Source organism: Mytilus californianus, unplaced genomic scaffold (genome assembly GCF_021869535.1).
Source record: "Mytilus californianus isolate M0D057914Y unplaced genomic scaffold, xbMytCali1.0.p SCAF_15, whole genome shotgun sequence".
NCBI lineage: Eukaryota > Metazoa > Mollusca > Bivalvia > Mytilida > Mytilidae > Mytilus > Mytilus californianus.
The window spans coordinates 3,491,468-3,512,589 of record NW_026262637.1 but is presented as its reverse complement, the minus strand read 5'-3'; the positions used below and the strand labels follow the sequence as shown (position 1 = coordinate 3,512,589).

Below are 21,122 nucleotides of genomic sequence, written 5' to 3'. Positions count from 1 at the left end.
ACCTAAACAGCAGTAGTTGTCCTTTTTTGGATTTGGACATTTCAATCTCTAAAGGAAAACTCCATACGAAAATTTACGACAAAAGAGACGATTTTTCATTCCCTATTGTTAATTTTCCTTTTTTAGACGGCGATGTTCCTTTGGCTTCATCATACGGTGTATATATATCCCAACTCGTTCGTTATGCCCGTGTGTATAGTGATGTCATAGATTTTAACGAACGTAACCAATGCATCACTGGTAAATTATTAAAACAAAGATTTCGTTACCATAAATTACGTAAAACTTTTGCTAAGTTCTTTCATAGATACAAAGATTTGATTAGTAAATTTGGCTGTACTTGTAGAAAACTGATTAAAAACGGTATTTCACATCCTAAATTTTACGGTAATATTGTACTTAAAGCGCGGAAATCACGTTGTGATCCGTGTAAACTCATCGAACCTTTAAACAAACTTATTAGTAAAGGTTATCTTACCAATGTTGTAATTAGATCTTTGAATATAGTTTACATTGGCACTAATATCGATTTTGTCATCAGCAAATTAAAACATAACTAAATTTGTATTTTTTTAAAGTGGGATGTATAAAGACACACCTACGTTCGTTTAGATCTATAAAGAGGTTAAACTCCTAACTATCCTACTGTCTGTCGATACATTTATTTTTGGCATTGCACTAGTCATGTCTTCTTTGACTGTCTATGACGTTAAAATACTAAATCCCTTGGATGTGTTTTAGTTGATTTTAGTCTCTGATGCATGATTTTTTATTATTAATTGTTTTGGCTTTTAACTAGCTGTCAGTAACTGCGAGTACTCTCAAATCGTACTTTCTTGTTTATTTGACCTGTTGATACTAATTGTATTGCTTTTTTGTTATTTAATGTTATTCAGGGTTATATCTGGTCTATATACCAGCTTTGATAAGTGTTTGGTATAACTATAAATTTTCACTTCGTACTATGAACATCAAAATTATTTATTTTGTAAAAATATTTCCTTTCTCTATTGGTACTGTACACGTATACCTAACAACACAATTATTTTCATTTACCTGTGTTTAAAGTTATTGCAAATGGCTGATATTTTTGTTCGAGCATATTGTTTTTCTTTAATTGTTTAACATTTCTTACCGATATAACATTTTACTTTTATTATTCTTCCCTTAGTTTATTTATTTTGTATTTACATTGTGTCATAGGTCAAATTTCTTTGTTCAGTGTATGTTCAATGGTGTTAATATGTCCTTTGGTTGAGTTAAGCTATTTCATTTGATATTTTATAGTGTGTCTTTCTATGTTGTGATGTTACACTATTGTATCAGAAAAAGGGTGAAGGTTTGGTACCATTAAAACGTTTAAACCCGCTGCATTTATTTGCACCTGTCCTAAGTCAGGAATCTGATGTTCAGTAGTTGTCGTTTGTTGATGTGGTTCATAAGTGTTTCTCGTTTCTCGTTTTTTATATAGATTAGACTGTTGGTTTTCCCGTTTGAATGGTTTTACACTAGTAATTTTTTGGGGCCCTTTATAGCTTACTGTTCGGTGTGAGCCAAGGCTCCGTGTTGAAGACCGTACTGTGACCTATAACGGTTTACTTTTATAAATTTTGACTTGGATGGAGAGTTGTCTCATTGGCACTCATACCACATCTTCTTATATCTATGAATATTATATATCTCCCCAAAAGAGGCGTGGCTTGTGAAACAGCTGTATTTATAAAGTGCAACCTATAAGAGCTTACAGACAACGCTAAGACTTTCATAAAGAGCATAGACAAATTAAGACAATGTTAAATATTAAATCAATAAAAAAAAAATTAGCGTTAAAAAAAATTGAGGAAAGTTAATACTTTCAGAATGTGAAGACATCCTACTTCAGACAAATTCAGAAACAAACTGTGCATTTAAGAATCTAATGGCATTGTATTGTAAGGTTCACCTCTTGTATTGGTGACTTAAAGTACATACTAAGCCAGGTAAGAAAGATGATTGTAGTAAATGGCGGCATCGAGTTCATTCGGAATTTGAAATTTTCCAATGAAGCCAGGATGGCATCATAAGGTTTCCCCATACATGTTTTCTACTAAAGCAAACCTCAGAAAACTAAATTGTTGTTTGGAATGTACTTTTGGGTCTATGGTGTATAATGGACTAAGGTTCTACATTTACGAAATCAAATTATGTAACAACCTTTTTATGAGCGATATACAAACTACTGAAATTGTAAACAATAATGTAACGCACGCATTACAAACCATTAAAGTTCAGACTGCAGTAGACATCATAACAATATATGCATAACTAAATCAGGAACTTGTATCGATGGTAGTTAGATTAGAAGGATACGTATGCATGTTTATAAACATGATATGATATGCTCTCTACACGCGAACATGAAGATTTGAAAAGGATGGATACAGTTTATCTTATACACTCTCGGCTAGCTTTAATTATATCTAATTGTGGTGATAATTTCATTTTTTTGTCTTTGTAAACAGAAACATGTGCTGCAATAGGCATTGTTTTGTCTTGTAAACAGAAACATGTGCTGCAATAGGCATTGTTTTGTCGTGTAAACATGTGCTGCAATAGGCATTGTTTTGTCTTGTAAACAGAAACATGTGCTGCAATAGGTATTGTTTTGTCTTGTAAACAGAAACATGTGCTGCAATAGGTATTGTTTTGTCTTGTAAACAGAAACATGTGCTGCAATAGGTATTGTTTTGTCGTGTAAACAGACACCTGTGCTGCAATAGGCATTGTTTTGTCTTGTAAACCGACACCTGTGCTGCAATAGGCATTGTTTTGTCTTGTAAACAGAAACATGTGCTGCAATAGGTATTGTTTTGTCTTGTAAACAGAAACTTGTGCTGCAATAGGTATTGTTTTGTCTTGTAAACAGACACCTGTGCTGCAATAGGCATTGTTTTGTCTTGTAAACAGAAACATGTGCTGCAATAGGTATTGTTTTGTCGTGTAAACAGACACCTGTGCTGCAATAGGCATTGTTTTGTCTTGTAAACCGACACCTGTGCTGCAATAGGCATTGTTTTGTCTTGTAAACAGAAACATGTGCTGCAATAGGTATTGTTTTGTCTTGTAAACAGAAACTTGTGCTCAATAGGTATTGTTTTGTCTTGTAAACAGACACCTGTGCTGCAATAGGCATTGTTTTGTCTTGTAAACAGACACCTGTGCTGCAATAGGCATTGTTTTGTCTTGTAAACAGACACCTGTGCTGCAATAGGCACTGTTTTGTCTTGTAAACAGAAACATGTGCTGCAATATGCATTGTTTTGATCGTTCCCCTTGGTCATAGTTATTATGTTATCAAAAATAGAAAAGAAGAGGTACTTATGCAAAATAACACATTTTTCCAATGAGCTTGAACTTCCAGCTGTTTATATTACGCACTTTGTCGTATAAAAGGGAATCACGTCTATTTTCAGTACAAATATTATATTCTTCTTTGGGGAGAGATTTTCAGAATGTAATTCTGATTTTATCCATGTCATAAAAACTTTATCGTAAGTGGTATTGTATATATATATCTCCTTTCAGAGTATTTCGTTGAACTGTTAAAAGCTTCATTCCAATCAAACTTCTACAACCATCATTAAAGATATAAAACTTGACCATGATCAGACGTTAGATATATCTAATAACATACAGTAATGCATGACATTATATCCTTATTGAATCTTTAAGCTACTAGTATGCTAATTATTAAACCATACAACTGTGGACTGGAAAGATTTCAAAAAATTATAAGTTATAAACATTGTCCAGTGTTAAGAAATATTCAATTTCTAGAAATTATTTTCTATTATAATGTTTAGAGTTCTTTTACATGTCTGTTGTTGTTTCTGTTGAGTGTATTCGTATGACACAATTTTTAAACTCTATTAAAGATGTATTATACTTTGCTTTCCCTAATTCATTGCTAAGATTTCGCCTTTGTCTTAATGTATTTTTAGCACCATTCCATCATATACATCCCAATACTAAATTGAAAAGAAATTCAATCCAATTTGAGAAGGTATCTAAAGTTAAGAGTTAATGACATTAAGAAATCTAAAAATCAGTAAATGTTTGATGAGGTGCACTGTTAATCTGTAACCGTTGCAAGTCAATAATTCAAAATCATTTGAATTCCGTATTTAAATGACCTTTATTTGATCCTTTGCGGGAGTTGGGAGTTGGTGTACACATGATTAGCCAATCTCCGTACAGCGCTCGTTTCCTTTCCGTATACTCAGTACACTACAATTAAGTGTAGTGATACGAAGTAAGTACGGAACGGATGTGAGCTCTGCGCCGGAAATTGATGATTAGCATGTCATTTATTAAAAAGAAAAGAAAATCAACATTAGTTCAGTGGTTGTCGTTCGTTCATGTCTGTCATATTTGTCTTTCAGTGGTTGTCGTTCGTTCATGTCTGTCATATTTGTATTTCAGTGGTTGTCGTTGGTTCATGTCTGTCATATTTGTATTTCAGTGGTTGTCGTTGGTTCATGTCTGTCATATTTGTCTTTCAGTGGTTGTCGTTGGTTCATGTCTGTCATATTTGTATTTCAGTGGTTGTCGTTGGTTCATGTCTGTCATATTTGTATTTCAGTGGTTGTCGTTGGTTCATGTCTGTCATATTTGTATTTCAGTGGTTGTCGTTGGTTCATGTCTGTCATATTTGTCTTTCAGTGGTTGTCGTTGGTTCATGTCTGTCATATTTGTCTTTCAGTGGTTGTCGTTGGTTCATGTCTGTCATATTTGTCTTTCAGTGGTTGTCGTTCGTTCATGTCTGTCATATTTGTATTTCAGTGGTTGTCGTTCGTTCATGTCTGTCATATTTGTCTTTCAGTGGTTGTCGTTCGTTCATGTCTGTCATATTTGTCTTTCAGTGGTTGTCGTTGGTTCATGTCTGTCATATTTGTATTTCAGTGGTTGTCGTTGGTTCATGTCTGACATATTTGTATTTCAGTGGTTGTCGTTGGTTCATGTCTGTCATATTTGTCTTTCAGTGGTTGTCGTTGGTTCATGTCTGTCATATTTGTCTTTCAGTGGTTGTCGTTGGTTCATGTCTGTCATATTTGTATTTCAGTGGTTGTCGTTAGTTCATGTCTGTCATATTTGTCTTTCAGTGGTTGTCGTTGGTTCATGTCTGTCATATTTGTCTTTCAGTGGTTGTCGTTGGTTCATGTCTGTCATATTTGTCTTTCAGTGGTTGTTGTTGGTTCATGTCTGTCATATTTGTCTTTCAGTGGTTGTCGTTGGTTCATGTCTGTCATATTTGTCTTTCAGTGGTTGTCGTTGGTTCATGTCTGTCATATTTGTCTTTCAGTGGTTGTCGTTGGTTCATGTCTGTCATATTTGTATTTCAGTGGTTGTCGTTGGTTCATGTCTGTCATATTTGTCTTTCAGTGGTTGTCGTTGGTTCATGTCTGTCATATTTGTAGTTCAGTGGTTGTCGTTGATTCATGTCTGTCAACATTAGTTCAGTGGTTGTCGTTGGTTCATGTCTGTCAACATTAGTTCAGTGGTTGTCGTTGGTCTATGTCTGTCATATTTGTCTTTCGTAAATTGTTTTGTTATAAATTAGCCCGATTGATTGATTTGGTGCATACAATCATTCTTACATGTACATGTATACAGGCAAAACGACAATTTACATTCTGAAATGAAAATAGACAGACCTAGGAAATTAGTCATTGCATGATTGCCTGTGTTGGTCTGTCTATTTATATTCAAATCGGATGATATTCACATCGGCAGTCTTCGGAGTCATCTCGATGGTTAATTAGATGGCGATAAGATTAAGATCTCAATGAAATGCTGATACGTAATATCGAGTCCATGCATTGTCAATTGTTTCGTTTTGGACTTTTTGTAATTTGGTTATATGTGTGTAATTGCAAATATGAGAATTTGATTCAAATCGGTAAACATGAATTTGACAGTTAATGGCCTTTTATTTAATATCTCAAATATACTTTTTCATGCATGTTTATGTTAAATGTATTTGTGCCAAGTGTTTTATCACTATCAACTATAGATTTCCGATTTATTATTACTATTTCATTTTTTCTAGCTGATCTGGTATTCTCTTTGATTTGATATCCATTTTTTGTCAGCTGAAAAGAATTTATTTCCTGGTTTAGTCTGAATTGAGTTTATTTTCTCGGTTGTTTTAAACTTAATCGAATTTTATGTCACCGTGAAACTCGATTAACTATTTCTGTTTTTCTTTTAATTCCTACTCAAATGCATAAAAACCAATTTCATGAAACCAAACATAAATTATGTATTTACATTCTCTTTTTATATTTAAAAGATGTTATTATAAAAATAAGGAGATAAGGTATGATTGCCAATGAGACAACTATCCACCAAAGTTCAAATAAAGTGGATGTAAGCAATCATAGGCAACCGTACGGGCTTCAACAATGAGAAAAATCCATAACGTATAGTCGGCTATAAAAGGCCCGACTTGAAAAATATGAAACAATTCAATTGAAAAAACTTACGGCCTAATTTACAACAAAACATTAACAAAAATCAAATATGACAGGCATGAACCAACGACAACCACTGAACTACAGGCTCCTGACTTGGGACAGGCACATAAAGAATGTGGCGGGGTAAAACATGTTTGTGAGCGCTAAACCTTCCCCCTAACTTGGGACAGTGGTGTAACAGCACAACATAAGAACAAACTATAAAAACCAGTTAAGACTGTTACGAATTTATCGAGACAGACCAAAAATAAGACAGCGTTAGGTTGCACTTCTGTAAATATAGGCAATGCACCTTAGGAACTCCCTTTGCGGCTAGTTTCGTAAAATATCATACCCTAGAACGGAAAGTAAATATGCACTACTATTTTATTCAAATGTCAAAACAGAGGACTGTGCGGCATATTTTCAACATTTATGTGTCCCGAACTTCTGAGAGTTTAAACTTATACTAAAATTCTGCACTACCCCTACCTTCACTGCTGGTCTTCCTCAGAATTCAATTTTCGCCGCTACCATGTGTTTTTATACTGGTAACATTTCCAAGTTATATCTCTATGAGATCATATCTGGGAACCAGTACGTAAACAAAACAATATATATATATACTTCCGAAATTTACCCAATAGAACTTACTTTAACTAAATCTAACCTAAACAGCAGTAGTTGTCCTTTTCTGGATTTGGACATTTCAATCTCTAAAGGAAAACTCCATACGAAAATTTACGACAAAAGAGACGATTTTTCATTCCCTATTGTTAATTTTCCTTTTTTAGACGGCGATGTTCCTTTGGCTTCATCATACGGTGTATATATATCCCAACTCGTTCGTTATGCCCGTGTGTATAGTGATGTCATAGATTTTAACAAACGTAATCAATGCATCACTGGTAAATTATTAAATCAAGGATTTCGTTACCATAAATTACGTAAAACTTTTGCTAAGTTCTTTCATAGATACAAAGATTTGATTAGTAAATTTGGCTGTACTTGTAGAAAACTGATTAAAAACGGTATTTCACATCCTAAATTTTACGGTAATATTGTACTTAAAGCGCGGAAATCACTTTGTGATCCGTGTAAACTCATCGAACCTTTAAACAAACTTATTAGTAAAGGTTATCTTACCAATGTTGTAATTAGATCTTTGAATATAGTTTACATTGGCACTAATATCGATTTTGTCATCAGCAAATTAAAACATAACTAAATTTGTATTTTTTTCAAGTGGGATGTATAAAGACACACCCACGTTCGTTTAGATCTATAAAGAGGTTAAACTCCTAACTATCCTACTGTCTGTCGATACATTTATTTTTGGCATTGCACTAGTCATGTCTTCTTTGACTGTCTATGACGTTAAAATACTAAATCCCTTGGATGTGTTTTAGTTGATTTTAGTCTCTGATGCATGATTTTTTATTATTAATTGTTTTGGCTTTTAACTAGCTATCAGTAACTGCGAGTACTCTAAAATCGTACTTTCTTGTTTATTTGACCTGTTGATACTAATTGTATTGCTTTTTTGTTATTTAATGTTATTCAGGGTTATATCTGGTCTATATACCAGCTTTGATAAGTGTTTGGTATAACTATAAATTTTCACTTCGTACTATGAACATCAAAATTATTTATTTTGTAAAAATATTTCCTTTCTCTATTGGTACTGTACACGTATACCTAACAACAAAATTATTTTCATTTACCTGTGTTTAAAGTTATTGCAAATGGCTGATATATTTGTTCGAGCATATTGTTTTTCTTTAATTGTTTAACATTTCTTACCGATATAACATGTTACTTTTATTATTCTTCCCTTAGTTTATTTATTTTGTATTTACATTGTGTCATAGGTCAAATTTATTTGTTCAGTGTATGTTCAATGGTGTTAATATGTCCTTTGATTGAGTTAAGCTATTTCAGTTGATATTTTATAGTGTGTCTTTCTATGTTGTGATGTTACACTATTGTATCAGAAAAAGGGTGAAGGTTTGGTACCATTAAAACGTTTAAACCCGCTGCATTTATTTGCACCTGTCCTAAGTCAGGAATCTGATGTTCAGTAGTTGTCGTTTGTTGATGTGGTTCATAAGTGTTTCTCGTTTCTCGTTTTTTATATAGATTAGACCGTTGTATTTCCCGTTTGAATGGTTTTACACTAGTAATTTTTTGGGGCCCTTTATAGCTTACTGTTCGGTGTGAGCCAAGGCTCCGTGTTGAAGACCGCACTGTGACCTATAATGGTTTACTTTTATAAATTTTGACTTGGATGGAGAGTTGTCTCATTGGCACTCATACCACATCTTCTTATATCTATGAATATTATATATCTCCCCAAAAGAGGCGTGGCTTGTGAAACAGCTGTATTTATAAAGTGCAACCTATAAGAGCTTACAGACAACGCTAAGACTTTCATAAAGAGCATAGACAAATTAAGACAATGTTAAATATTAAATCAATAAAAAATAAATTAGCGTTAAAAAACATTGAGGAAAGTTAATACTTTCAGAATGTGAAGACATCCTACTTCAGACAAATTCAGAAACGAACTGTGCATTTAAGAATCTAATGGCATTGTATTGTAAGGTTCACCTCTTGTATTGGTGACATAAAGTACATACTAAGCCAGGTAAGAAAGATGATTGTAGTTCATGGCGGCATCGAGTTCATTCGGAATTTGAAATTTTCCAATGAAGCCATGATGGCATCATAAGGTTTCCCCATACATGTTTTATATTAAAGCAAACCACAGAAAACTAAATTGTTGTTTGGAATGTACTTTTGGGTCTATGGTGTATAATGGACTTAGGTTTTACATTTACGAAATCAAATTATGTAACAACCTTTTTATGAGCGATATACAAACTAATGAAATTGTAAACAATAATGTAACGCACGCATTACAAACCATTAAAGTTCAGACTGCAGTAGACATCATAACAATATATGCATAACTAAATCAGGAACTTGTATCGATGGTAGTTAGATTAGAAGGATACGTATGCATGTTTATAAACATGATATGATATGCTCTCTACACGCGAACATGAAGATTTGAAAAGGATGGATACAGTTTATCTTATACACTCTCGGCTAGCTTTGTTTATATCTAATTGTGATGATAATTTCATTTTTTTGTCTTTGTAAAAAGAAACATGTGCTGCAATAGGCATTGTTTTGTCTTGTAAACAGAAACATGTGCTGCAATAGGCATTGTTTTGTCGTGTAAACATGTGCTGCAATAGGCATTGTTTTGTCTTGTAAACAGAAACATGTGCTGCAATAGGCATTGTTTTGTCGTGTAAACAGACACCTGTGCTGCAATAGACATTGTTTTGTCTTGTAAACAGACACCTGTGCTGCAATAGGCATTGTTTTGTCTTTGTAAACAGAAACATGTCCTGCAATAGGTATTGTTTTGTCTTGTAAACAGAAACATGTGCTGCAATAGGTATTGTTTTGTCTTGTAAACAGAAACATGTGCTGCAATAGGTATTGTTTTGTCTTGTAAACAGAAACATGTGCTGCAATAGGTATTGTTTTGTAGTGTAAACAGACACCTGTGCTGCAATAGGCATTGTTTTGTTTTGTAAACAGACACCTGTGCTGCAATAGGCATTGTTTTGTCTTGTAAACAGACACCTGTGCTGCAATAGGCATTGTTTTGTCTTGTAAACAGAAACATGTGCTGCAATAGGCATTGTTTTGATCGTTTCCCTTTGTCATAGTTATTATGTTATCAAACATAGAAAAGAAGAGGTACTTATGCAAAATAACACATTTTTCCAATGAGCTTGAACTTCCAGCTGTTTATATTACGCACTTTGTCGTATAAAAGGGAATCACGTCTATTTTCAGTACAAATATTATATTCTTCTTTGGGGAGAGATTTTCAGAATGTAATTCTGATTTTATCCATGTCATAAAAACTTTATCGTAAGTGGTATTGTATATATATATCTCCTTTCAGAGTATTTCGTTGAACTGTTAAAAGCTTCATTCCAATCAAACTTCTACAACCATCATTAAAGATATAAAACTTGACCATGATCAGACGTTAGATATATCTAATAACATACAGTAATGCATGACATTATATCCTTATTGAATCTTTAAGCTACTAGAATGCTAATTATTAAACCATACAACTGTGGACTGGAAAGATTTAAAAAAACTATAAGTTATAAACATTGTCCAGTGTTAAGAAATATTCAATTCGTAGAAATTATTTTCTATTTTAATGTTTAGAGTTCTTTTACATGTCTGTTTTTGTTGAGTGTATTCGTATGACACAAACTATATTAAAGATGTATTATATTTTACTTTCCCTAATTCATTGCTAAGATTTCGCCTTTGTCTTAATGTATTTTTAGCACCATTCCATCATATACATCCCAATACTAAATTGAAAAGAAATTCAATTCTATTTGAGAAGGTATCTAAAGTTAAGAGTTAATGACATTTAGAAATCTTAAAATCAGTAAATGTTTGATAAGGTGCACTGTTAATCTGTAACCGTAATCAATTTATCTGACTATATTAGAGAGTGTTATTTACCAGTATACAGCAGTTATTTTTTCAGATGACATCGGATATTATCAACAGTGTTAAGATCTCTCGTATATGATTGAAGTGCGAACTGGAATTTGGTACTTCTGATTTGTTCTAGATATATAGTAACGGAAATGTGTAGATATCATATAAGTATTTGACAATAACATTGGTTTTTTTCTAATAATAAAAGGGATCATTTCCAAGATATGTATATTGTATTTTTGTTTTACCTTCAAAAGGGAAGAAGGAAACTTTATTCAAATATTTTCCAGTTATATTGTAGATGTTTGCTTAACATTATTTTATGAGATCAATACCAATAAATGCTGACTCACATTTAGTGATCAATGGAGAAGATACCCGGGTTTACAAACGCAGCCCAAACACCGAAAAAATAATTAAAGAGCTGATTGCTCTGAGGTCGAAGAAGATACATAAAAGGTAACTTGAATTACCATAAAAGCAGCCCACAACAACCCAGCATGCTTTGTCCCATTATTGCTTTCGACGTATTTTATTCTTCCAAAAATAATAATACTCATAACTCAACCAAAACTCACTATACGTAACATAAAAATCTGCAAATACTGTTGATTCAAATTAAATTTTCTATAACTAAATTCCATAAATTCGTCTGAGCATGGTCAACTTGATGCAATGCAATTTCGCCAAGCAATTATAACAGTAATTGATTTGGTTTCACTTTAAAGTTTTCTGTCAAAGGTAGATAGAGATAGTTAACTTTAAAAAAAAATTGGCCACCAAGATTTTAGTCAAGTTTGCTTAAATTAGGGTTTTAAATAAACAAACATATATTGAAAAATTCTAAATATATCCAATGCAGATATGTGTCAGGCCAAGGATTGACCGGTTATGTCAGGTGATGACCTTGCTATGTTATTGCGATAAGTTAGAGTCAAGCGCACACGGGAATCTGCTTGTGTTTTACACATCAAACGATGCACCGTCAGTTGACAGAATCACGTGTGCGCTTGACTCTTTTAGCATTTCAATCCCGTTCATTTAAAGTGCTTGACCCATATATCATATTTGTTTTTCAACTAATATTTTTACACAAAAGTAGGAGGGTAGGAAAGGCATTTTCCGTCAGGAGTCACACAGCCCTTTTCTGAAATTTTTCATGAAAATAAAACTATTGACAGCAACGAATTACTGGTTCCGTACTCGAGCTTCGATAATGTGTCATTTTTGTGTGTACCTTAATGACGAATAACGGTAAAGAGCTGGACTATTCAATTGTTAAATCTCGTTTTTTATCACTTCTAAAACTTTGAAACGTATTAAGGCAATAAAGGCAATCATTGGGGACATTCCGACAATGACCGACATGAAAACTACGTACTTTCGAAATGGAATCCGTCAACAGACATTAGTTTGTACATTGATATTTCTGTCAACAGACGGTACATCGTTTGATGTGTAAAACACCAGCAGATTCACGTGTGCGCAACAGAAAACGAAAACTCAGCAACCGTAACACAGCAGAAAATTAAAGATTCAGCAACCGTAACACATTAGAAAACTAAAGATTCAGCAACCCAAAAACAACAGAAAACTAAAGATTCTGCAACCCAAACACTAAAAAATAATAAAGATTCAGCTACCAAAACACCATATAAACTAAAGATAATAATCCGACAACGCCATGGCAACAAAAAAAAGAAGAAAAAAAAACCCAAAAGACAAACAATGGTATACAGAACACAACATAGAAAACCAAAGACAGAGCAACCCAAACACATAACAGAAAACTAAAGATTCTGCAACCCAAACACCAAAGAAAAATAAAATTCAGCAACTCAAAACACAACAGAAAAATAAAGATTCAGCAACCAAAACATTATAGAAAACTAAGGATTCAGCAACTTATATACCATCGAAAAATAAATATTTTGCAATTTAAACACCATAGAAAACTAAAGATTCAGCAACTCAAACATCACAGAAAACTAAAGATTCAGCAATTCAAACTCCAAAGAAAAATAATGATTCAGCAACTCAAACACCATAGAAAACTAAGGGTTCAGCAATTCAAACACAACAAAAAACTAACGATTCGGCAAACCAAACACCATAGAAAAAAAAAGATTCAGCAACCAAAACACCATAGAAATATAAAAATTCAGCAACCCAAACACCATAGAAAAATAAAGATTTAGCAACCCAAACACCATAGTAAAAAAAGATTTAGCAACCCAAACACCATAGAAAACTAAAAACTCAGCAACCCAAATACCAAAAAAAAATAAAGATTCAGCAACTCAAACACAATAGAAAACTTAAGATTCAGCAACTCAAACATAACAGAAACTTAAGATTCAGCAACCCAAACACCACAGAAAATACTAAAGGGGCGACGAAAAATATCAAATTGCCATTCAAACTCATAAGTTGAAAATAATCCGACAACGCCAAGGCAAAAAAAAAAGAAAAGAAAAAGACTAAAAGACAAACAATACTATACAAAACACAACATAGCATCACGAACCCCACCAAAAACCGGGGGGGATCTCAGATGTTCTACATGTGGCACCCGTCGTGTTGCTCATTAATGATTTCAAGAAATTATCAGTTATAGACATTGTCCACTGTAAAGAAATATTCAATTGCTAGAAATTATTTTCTTTTATAATGTTTTGAGTTCTTTTACATGTCTGTTATTGTTTTATTGAGTGCATTCCAATGACACAAACTCTATTAAAGATGTGATATATTTTGCTTTTATTCATTGCTAAGACTTTGCCTTTGTCTTAATGTGTTTTAGCACCTTTTTCACATACATCCCAATACTAAATTGAATAGAAATTCAATTCAGTTTGAGAAGGTATCTAAAGTTAAGAGTTAATGACATTTAGAAATCTTAAAATCAGTAAATGTTTGATGAGGTCAACTGTTACTCTCTAACCGTAATCAATTCATTCTCGACTATATTAGAGAGTGTAATTTACCAGTTCAGCAGTTATTTTTCAGATGACATCGGATATTATCACTATCATTATTATTATTATTATTATTATTATTATTATTATTATTATTATTATTATTGTAAGACATTTATGTAGTGTGTGTTGATTTGTTCGTCTTTTCATCGTTTTTCAGTTTTTACCATGGCGTTGTCAGTTTTTCATCGAAGTATAAGTTTTGAATGTCCTCTTTGTATCATCTTCCTCTCGTTATCTTTTTTTTGAAAATGTCACTTTAAACAGAAACGAACGTTGAAAACTCAAACTAACCACAACTACAAGAAGTTCTATATATATACACATTTGGATACAATAACAACCTTCAAACAGTTGTATCTTTGTTTAAATCTTCGTAAACAAAAATAATGTTCCATCAGAATGCTTTATTTGTACAGATTTCTTCCATTTAACAGTGTAATGACATTTTTCACTTGAATTTAGAACAAAATCTATTTTCTTCTATTATCTATTTGAGAAGAGGAAAGTCAATTATAAAATCTTAAGTTAGCATTTGATTTCAGCACTGATAGTTTTTACATTCACGTAATGACGATAAATTAGACATTTTCATTGCTAAGTTCAAATTAAATTACTGCAAACAGCAATTCAGAGCCTTCAATTGAAGCTTAGCTCTATTCCATTACAATAAATCTGTCAAGAGCCAGTGAAACATGAAATTGTAGCCTAATTGGATAACTTCCATTTTATATCCAGCAATATCGTAAAATGTTTTCGTGTATTATGTTGCTAATTTCTTTAATTTTTAAATTATATATTAAATAATGTTTTGAAAAATCCATTAGATCTTTCGATATATTGCAGAGGGGTCGCATTTTATAAAAAAAATAGTAAACGTGGGTCTACTAAGCATTTATTATTGTGGTACTCTATTTTATTTACATTCATCTTATTTGTCTTGCATCAAATGTTCCTTATACTGCAAAGTCAAATTGCTTATTTAATTTAGTGTTTAGACTCCGTGCTTGTGTACTATGATAATGAACGGAACGAGGATCAAGCACTATATATACATTTATTCCCATAGTATCTTTAACATGTTTAAATAAAGGATGATATTAATCTGAAGAAGAAAGAAGAGAAAATATTCAATTTAATGTTAATGACTCAATGTTTGTGCTTAACGATAATCTACTTAGAATAAATAATATTTACCAATATGCATACAATACATGTATTTATAAAAAGTCTTTCAATTCCATGTTCATCATCCCTACATTAAACTTTTTATTCAAATGTTATATTGTATTTACTATCCTTCATTCTGTCTTTGAACTGTGTATCAAATCTGCTATTCTGGTTAACAGTAAAATGAGTTTTCCAGTCTCCTATGTCTCCTGCAAATTGTATTATAATTTTTTGAAAAAAGAACGAGGTTATTCAAAAGTTAAAATGTCACTCTCAAAGATTTTTTCTTTTTAAATATCATTAATAAAATGAGATACTTGTACATCTGAAAATTAGTGTGACTCCTGGTGACGTAGCCTTTTTGTGCTATTGCGACGCTCGGCAATCAGCCATCAACAGTTTATTCTTCTGATACATTTGTTCAACCAAAGGACAATATACAGTAATAAGAACAAACAGTGTGTTGGTGATCTTTATTGCAATTATTCTTTAAATTTCTAGATCACTGTTAACATGAATCATCCCATTAAAATTTGAAAGCTTAGATCACCGTGAAAACAGTTACGAATATACGGTTACACATATTTAATAAAATTAACATGTATCGGTTAACTTAATTTCAATATCCTATTTTAGGTATGGAACAGTGACTGTCATTGAAGGTTAATGCTTTGTTATGAATTTCTATGTATACTGAGAACATAACTTAGGGACATACAATAGTCTAATATTACCTTTCCTGTAAATGAATCCTTCCGCTTCTTTCATGTTGACGAACTTGGTGTTATCAGTTTTTTTGCTCTTCATATTTTCAAACGAAGTTTCTTCTGTTATGCTTTCTAATATTTGGTCCGAAACATTTATGTCAAGAAAATCTGCAAGTTTTCTTATTTGGTTTCTAGGTTCCTAAAATGCATAGACAATTTATTCATTCTATGTATGCAAAATCTAGACTGAATAAACACACCTCTGATATAGACGTATCGCTATTCACAAATCTTTATCATTAAATAAATCTCGGATTTGGTTTCTAAGATAAAATAAAAACAATTGGATTAGATTAGATTTATAATATTTTAAATTTTATAAGTCACAGGACTTAAATATTGGCCCGCACATTTTTGTGACCTTTATTTATATGAAAGTTAACTAACCCTTTTGAAGTCTTCATAATAACAGGTATAAATCATTCCCGGGTGTTGTATAGAAGCCTCCTCCATTCCCAATTCGTAATCATACCAGGAACCATAGAATACTACAATAATAATCAAAAGATGAGTGCATGTATTGTTATACCTGTAAACACAGGGTTATAAGCCATCATGCTTTAAATAAATACTTTATAAATTATAATAGATATAAATAAAATAATGTACATGTTTTAGAAGTTAAATAAATGTTTATATGTTAACAATTAAATCACACACTAAATGCTTAATACAATTCCAGTATTTTGGTTAGAAGACACTTTCCTTAATAATGTTGGCCTACACATGCTCTGCATTACAGCGTTACAACAATACCTAAGAAAATAAACGAAAGCTTAATTTAACTCGTGATTTCATGATCTTGATAGCATTAAAATGGATTACAGTTAAATTGAAGGATCATTTACCGTGATTTATTAGGATTGAGCAAGACTTGGGGTGCCCACAATTTTAATATGAAGCGTTTCAAATTATCATTCAAATGTATACGCTTGCATATGTACACCCAAATAAAATAACAAAAGAAGTATTCATACACTTCCACATTAAAGTAGAATATGGATATGTAAAGGAACATCACATGAACTAATTACCCTTCAAGATCACATGAGCCCACTTCCAGCCTTAAATCTTATCTTTAGGTTTATTTGTGATGTGTTTTGTGAATTGTCATCATTCCTCGGTTTGCTTTTCACTTGGTAGACTGTTGTTTTTTTCGCCGTTTTTCGCTTTTTTCCATGGCGTTGTCGATTTGTCTTCGACTTATGAGTTTGAATATCCATTTGGTATCTGCCGCTTCTCTGTAAAGAAAGATATTTTCTGCCTATCAACTTATTGCCTCACGTTTTCGAATTTTTATTCCAGGTAATTGTTAAAATTGAGTGGCATACATTGTACCTGCATATTTTTGTTTAAAAAGATGATAGACTATTTTTTACATTTCCTTTCCTAAGGATAATGTAAAATTTATCGATTTTTAATTTCTTTTAATGCATGTCGAGACTGCAGTTTATCGGTTATAATTATGGACACCATTATTATTTATTGATTACTAGTAATAAAATCTGTCTGCGTTACACCCTTTTAATGAGCTCTTTCTCGTTTGTTTCGGTACCGAAGGTGACTTATCACCGGATGTTTAATTCTCACTAGCAACACAACAGGTGTCATTGGTAGAACAAGAACCACCTACCGTTTCATTAGTTACTTAGTTAATTTAAACTTTTTTTTGGGTTTGTGTTTTTCGAAATTTATATGAATAACTCCTGTAGTGTTTTGTGAATTTCGTTTTTCTCTTTTGAACATGATGATGTGTCACTCTGTTCGACTTTATTACCTCTTGGCACCTTCTTACTTTTTGTATGCTGAAAGTAATCATTTAAGTATCCCAAAACTATCCCTCTATGGTTGCTATGATGAAAACAATCTTTGTTTCTATCCCCAGATTGCCTTACAAATATTTGGCACTACCTTTTGGAATAACTGGTTTTCAAATGAATGCTCTTCAGTTTTGTAGTTTTTTTCTTTTCAAGTATTTTCATTCGAACGCCTTCGACGAGTCTTATGTAGACGAAATGTACATCTGACAAACTAAAAGTATAAGCTTTGTATCTTTGATGATATTTTTGAATAATTTAATTTTGGATGTAACGCGTCTTCTGATTGGCTGACGTTGTTTTATATATCAGCTCATAGACATAATTTTGTCATGTGACCGTGACGTCATCAACGTTTTTTCATGATTTACTCCGGTTTAAAATGGAATTAAGAATTAAATTATAAGAAATGACTGTAATATTTTTTCTGTCTATTCGAAATAACATACAAAATGTGGTGCACACTTTAAAATAAACCGCTACGCGGGTTATTCAGTGTGCACCACATTTTTGATGTTATTTCTTTATAGACAGAAAAAATATTACAGTCATTCCTTAAATATATATGAAAATAACAAGATGTGGTATAATTGCCTATGAGGCAACTTTCTACCAGAGACCAACTGATGACATAGACGTTTACAACTTAAAACCAATACTGCATAATCAGCTATAAAAGGCCCCAAAATGACAAATAAAAAAACAATTCAAACGAGAAAACTAACGGCCTGATTTATGTACAAAGTAAATAACGAAAAATAAATATGATATACAGCAACAAACGACAATCACTGAATTACAGGCTCCTGACTTGGGACAAGCACATACAAAATGTGACAGGATTAAACGAGTTGGCGCCAAACCCTCCCCCTAACCTGGGATAGTGATGTAACAGTACCACATAAGAACAAACTATACATATCGGTTGAAAAGGGCTTAACTCATCAGATCCATACATTCAGAAAAAACATCAATCAAAAACACAGACTGGACGTGGTAGGGTATTTTTACATCCCCACAACAAGACAGATATTTCGTAAAAATCTGAGAGTACTCGCAGTTACTGACAGCCAATAACAACAAACAAAAAAATCATGCATCTTAAACTAAAATATCAATCATTACACATCCAACATCCAATGGATTTAGGGTAAAGCTGTCTTAAACAGTCTGAGAAGAACATGACCTTGTGCAATGCCTAGATACATATATCGACAGATTGTAGAGCCATGAATGTTCCTCTGGTAAAGGTAGTAACAAGTACCACAATTCCTAGTTGAACTCGTCTTGTAAGGGTAAATATAGGTATTTTGCTAAAGTTATTACCAAGCCCAGCTACCAATTTCTTATTTTTTAAACTGTTTGTGTACTGCAGATGTCTATTTGTTGCTTTGCTATTTCTTAGTCAACGGTAAAAGGTAACCCTCACTATTTTGTACACATGTATTTTAAATGATTTCAGTCACATATAAAACATCAGAATGATCAAATAAAGCTATTCTTACCAGGAATTCAACTATAAATTGTGGTACTTGTTACTAGCTTTACCAGAGGACTGTTTATATAACTTAAAATATTGTTACTGCTTTTATCAGACACAAAAATACTGCTACCTTTTCCAGACATCCAATTCTCAAAATATGTATCCCATGGAACATCGTAATTCATCACAACGTCTTTCTTAGCGTGGTGATAAAGAGAAACACATATATCCTTAGGATTTCGGATCATATGAACAATTTTCCCCTTGTTTTGCACGTGTTTTGTAGGGATATACTTAAACGACAAATGAGTGTTTAAAATTCTGGGTGACGGAAGAGAATCTAAGACAGATAACTCCGGTATTCCCTCCAGCGTTCTTTGACCTTTCGTTCCAGAAGCAAGGGTTGTAGTTCTGTTTACTAACATTGCTATAATTTCATCAAGCCAATGAACGCCTGCAATATAATTCATCGAAATAATCTGAATAAGATTAACCGGCATTGCTGTATGCTTTATAAGTTTATCAAATGCGTTTAATTTTGTCAGTTTTTATGGACTTGCCTTGCAGTTCGGTATTTTTTGTTGTTGATAATTTTGAAGCATTATCCTGTGGAAAATATCCCTACCATAGTCTACGACCACAAACAGGTACATTAAAGCAACGTTTAAAACTTATACAAATACTTATGTTTCATTTATTCATATAAATGTTTTATACTGTAAATAATGTCCTTATAAACATGTTTTATAATAGACGAATTTTCTATAATGTTTTATGTTATAGTCTCTTATAATGCGGTACAGACTGGCTCTCTATTTTATATCTATGTATTTTACACTGAATGTAGAGTTGTATTATTTATTATTGAGAGATGAGAATTGAATCAAATATTGGATTATTGCATTAAATTTATTCACACCTGCATGTAACAGACATGATTAAGAGTTTTCAATGTAACTAATTGTATGGACACCTTCGGTCTACTTTTGAAGACTGCATATTATGTTTTTGTTATTTCTAATTGGTTAGTTGCTGTTTTTGTGATGTATAGATCAATTAATAATGATTATATCGATAGCAATTGTGACAAATGCTCTTTTTTGTTATATTAAGGACTAGTATGTTCAATTTTATCTTTATTACAATAAATAAAAGTATATGACTCATACCTGCTTTAAGGTAAGTACAAATGATAATATCCGTTTCCCTTGAATGGAAGTCTTTGACATCCTTTATTGTTTGTTCTGGGCCTTTCTCTCTGAAAGCTCTCAGTGATATATAAGTGACACCGTCATATTCTGGTAAAGGTACGGGTTCTAGTACTGGCATTCTCTTTTATATCTTCGAAATATACACAATCATATATTAATGACAATAATTATTGCACAACATTTCTGTTGTTTTGAGTCTGTTGTGTCAATGTGTATTTCATGTGTACTCTTTCAATACAAAATCGGTAAGACCGATAAATTCCAGCTTTTTGTCACATTTTATTTTGGTTTCAAAAACAATTCTGTAGCAAATTGTAGACGCTTTGCACGTCAGTCCGTCGTTCATCAATGTGTCCAAAAACAATTTTTTTTCCACATGATTATTTTAGTATCCTTCTCTTGATTGGAGTAAAACTCATACAGATGAAAGATAAATTGAAGGGCGAGAAGCCTACGATTTCGGGGTCAATAGGTAAAAGGTCAAGGAAACAGGTGAATGTCATAACAGCTAAAAACAGAATATTATGTTAGTTAAAGTGTACGAAGTTCAAGTTTTATTCCTATGGTTTATGATGAAACGGATTTAATCTCTCTCATTCAGTCCATCGGGTTCAAGAGTACGTAGCTGATGCATCCACAATCTCTATC

The 21,122-nt window shown here is 32.5% G+C and overlaps 1 protein-coding gene across 1 annotated transcript; it reads right to left on the bottom strand.

Moving 5' to 3' along the window:
* Positions 1-15,143: 15,143 nt before the first annotated feature.
* LOC127725882 (sulfotransferase 1C2-like) lies at positions 15,144-20,599 on the bottom strand. Its single transcript, XM_052233209.1, has 5 exons — positions 20,433-20,599; positions 19,394-19,717; positions 16,351-16,451; positions 15,931-16,102; positions 15,144-15,405 (listed from the first exon to the last, which is right to left on the bottom strand). The coding sequence occupies exons 1-5, from the start codon at positions 20,590-20,592 to the stop codon at positions 15,296-15,298; spliced, it is 867 nt and encodes a 288-aa protein (XP_052089169.1). The 5' UTR covers positions 20,593-20,599; the 3' UTR covers positions 15,144-15,295.
* Between the last annotated feature and the right edge of the window lie 523 nt (positions 20,600-21,122).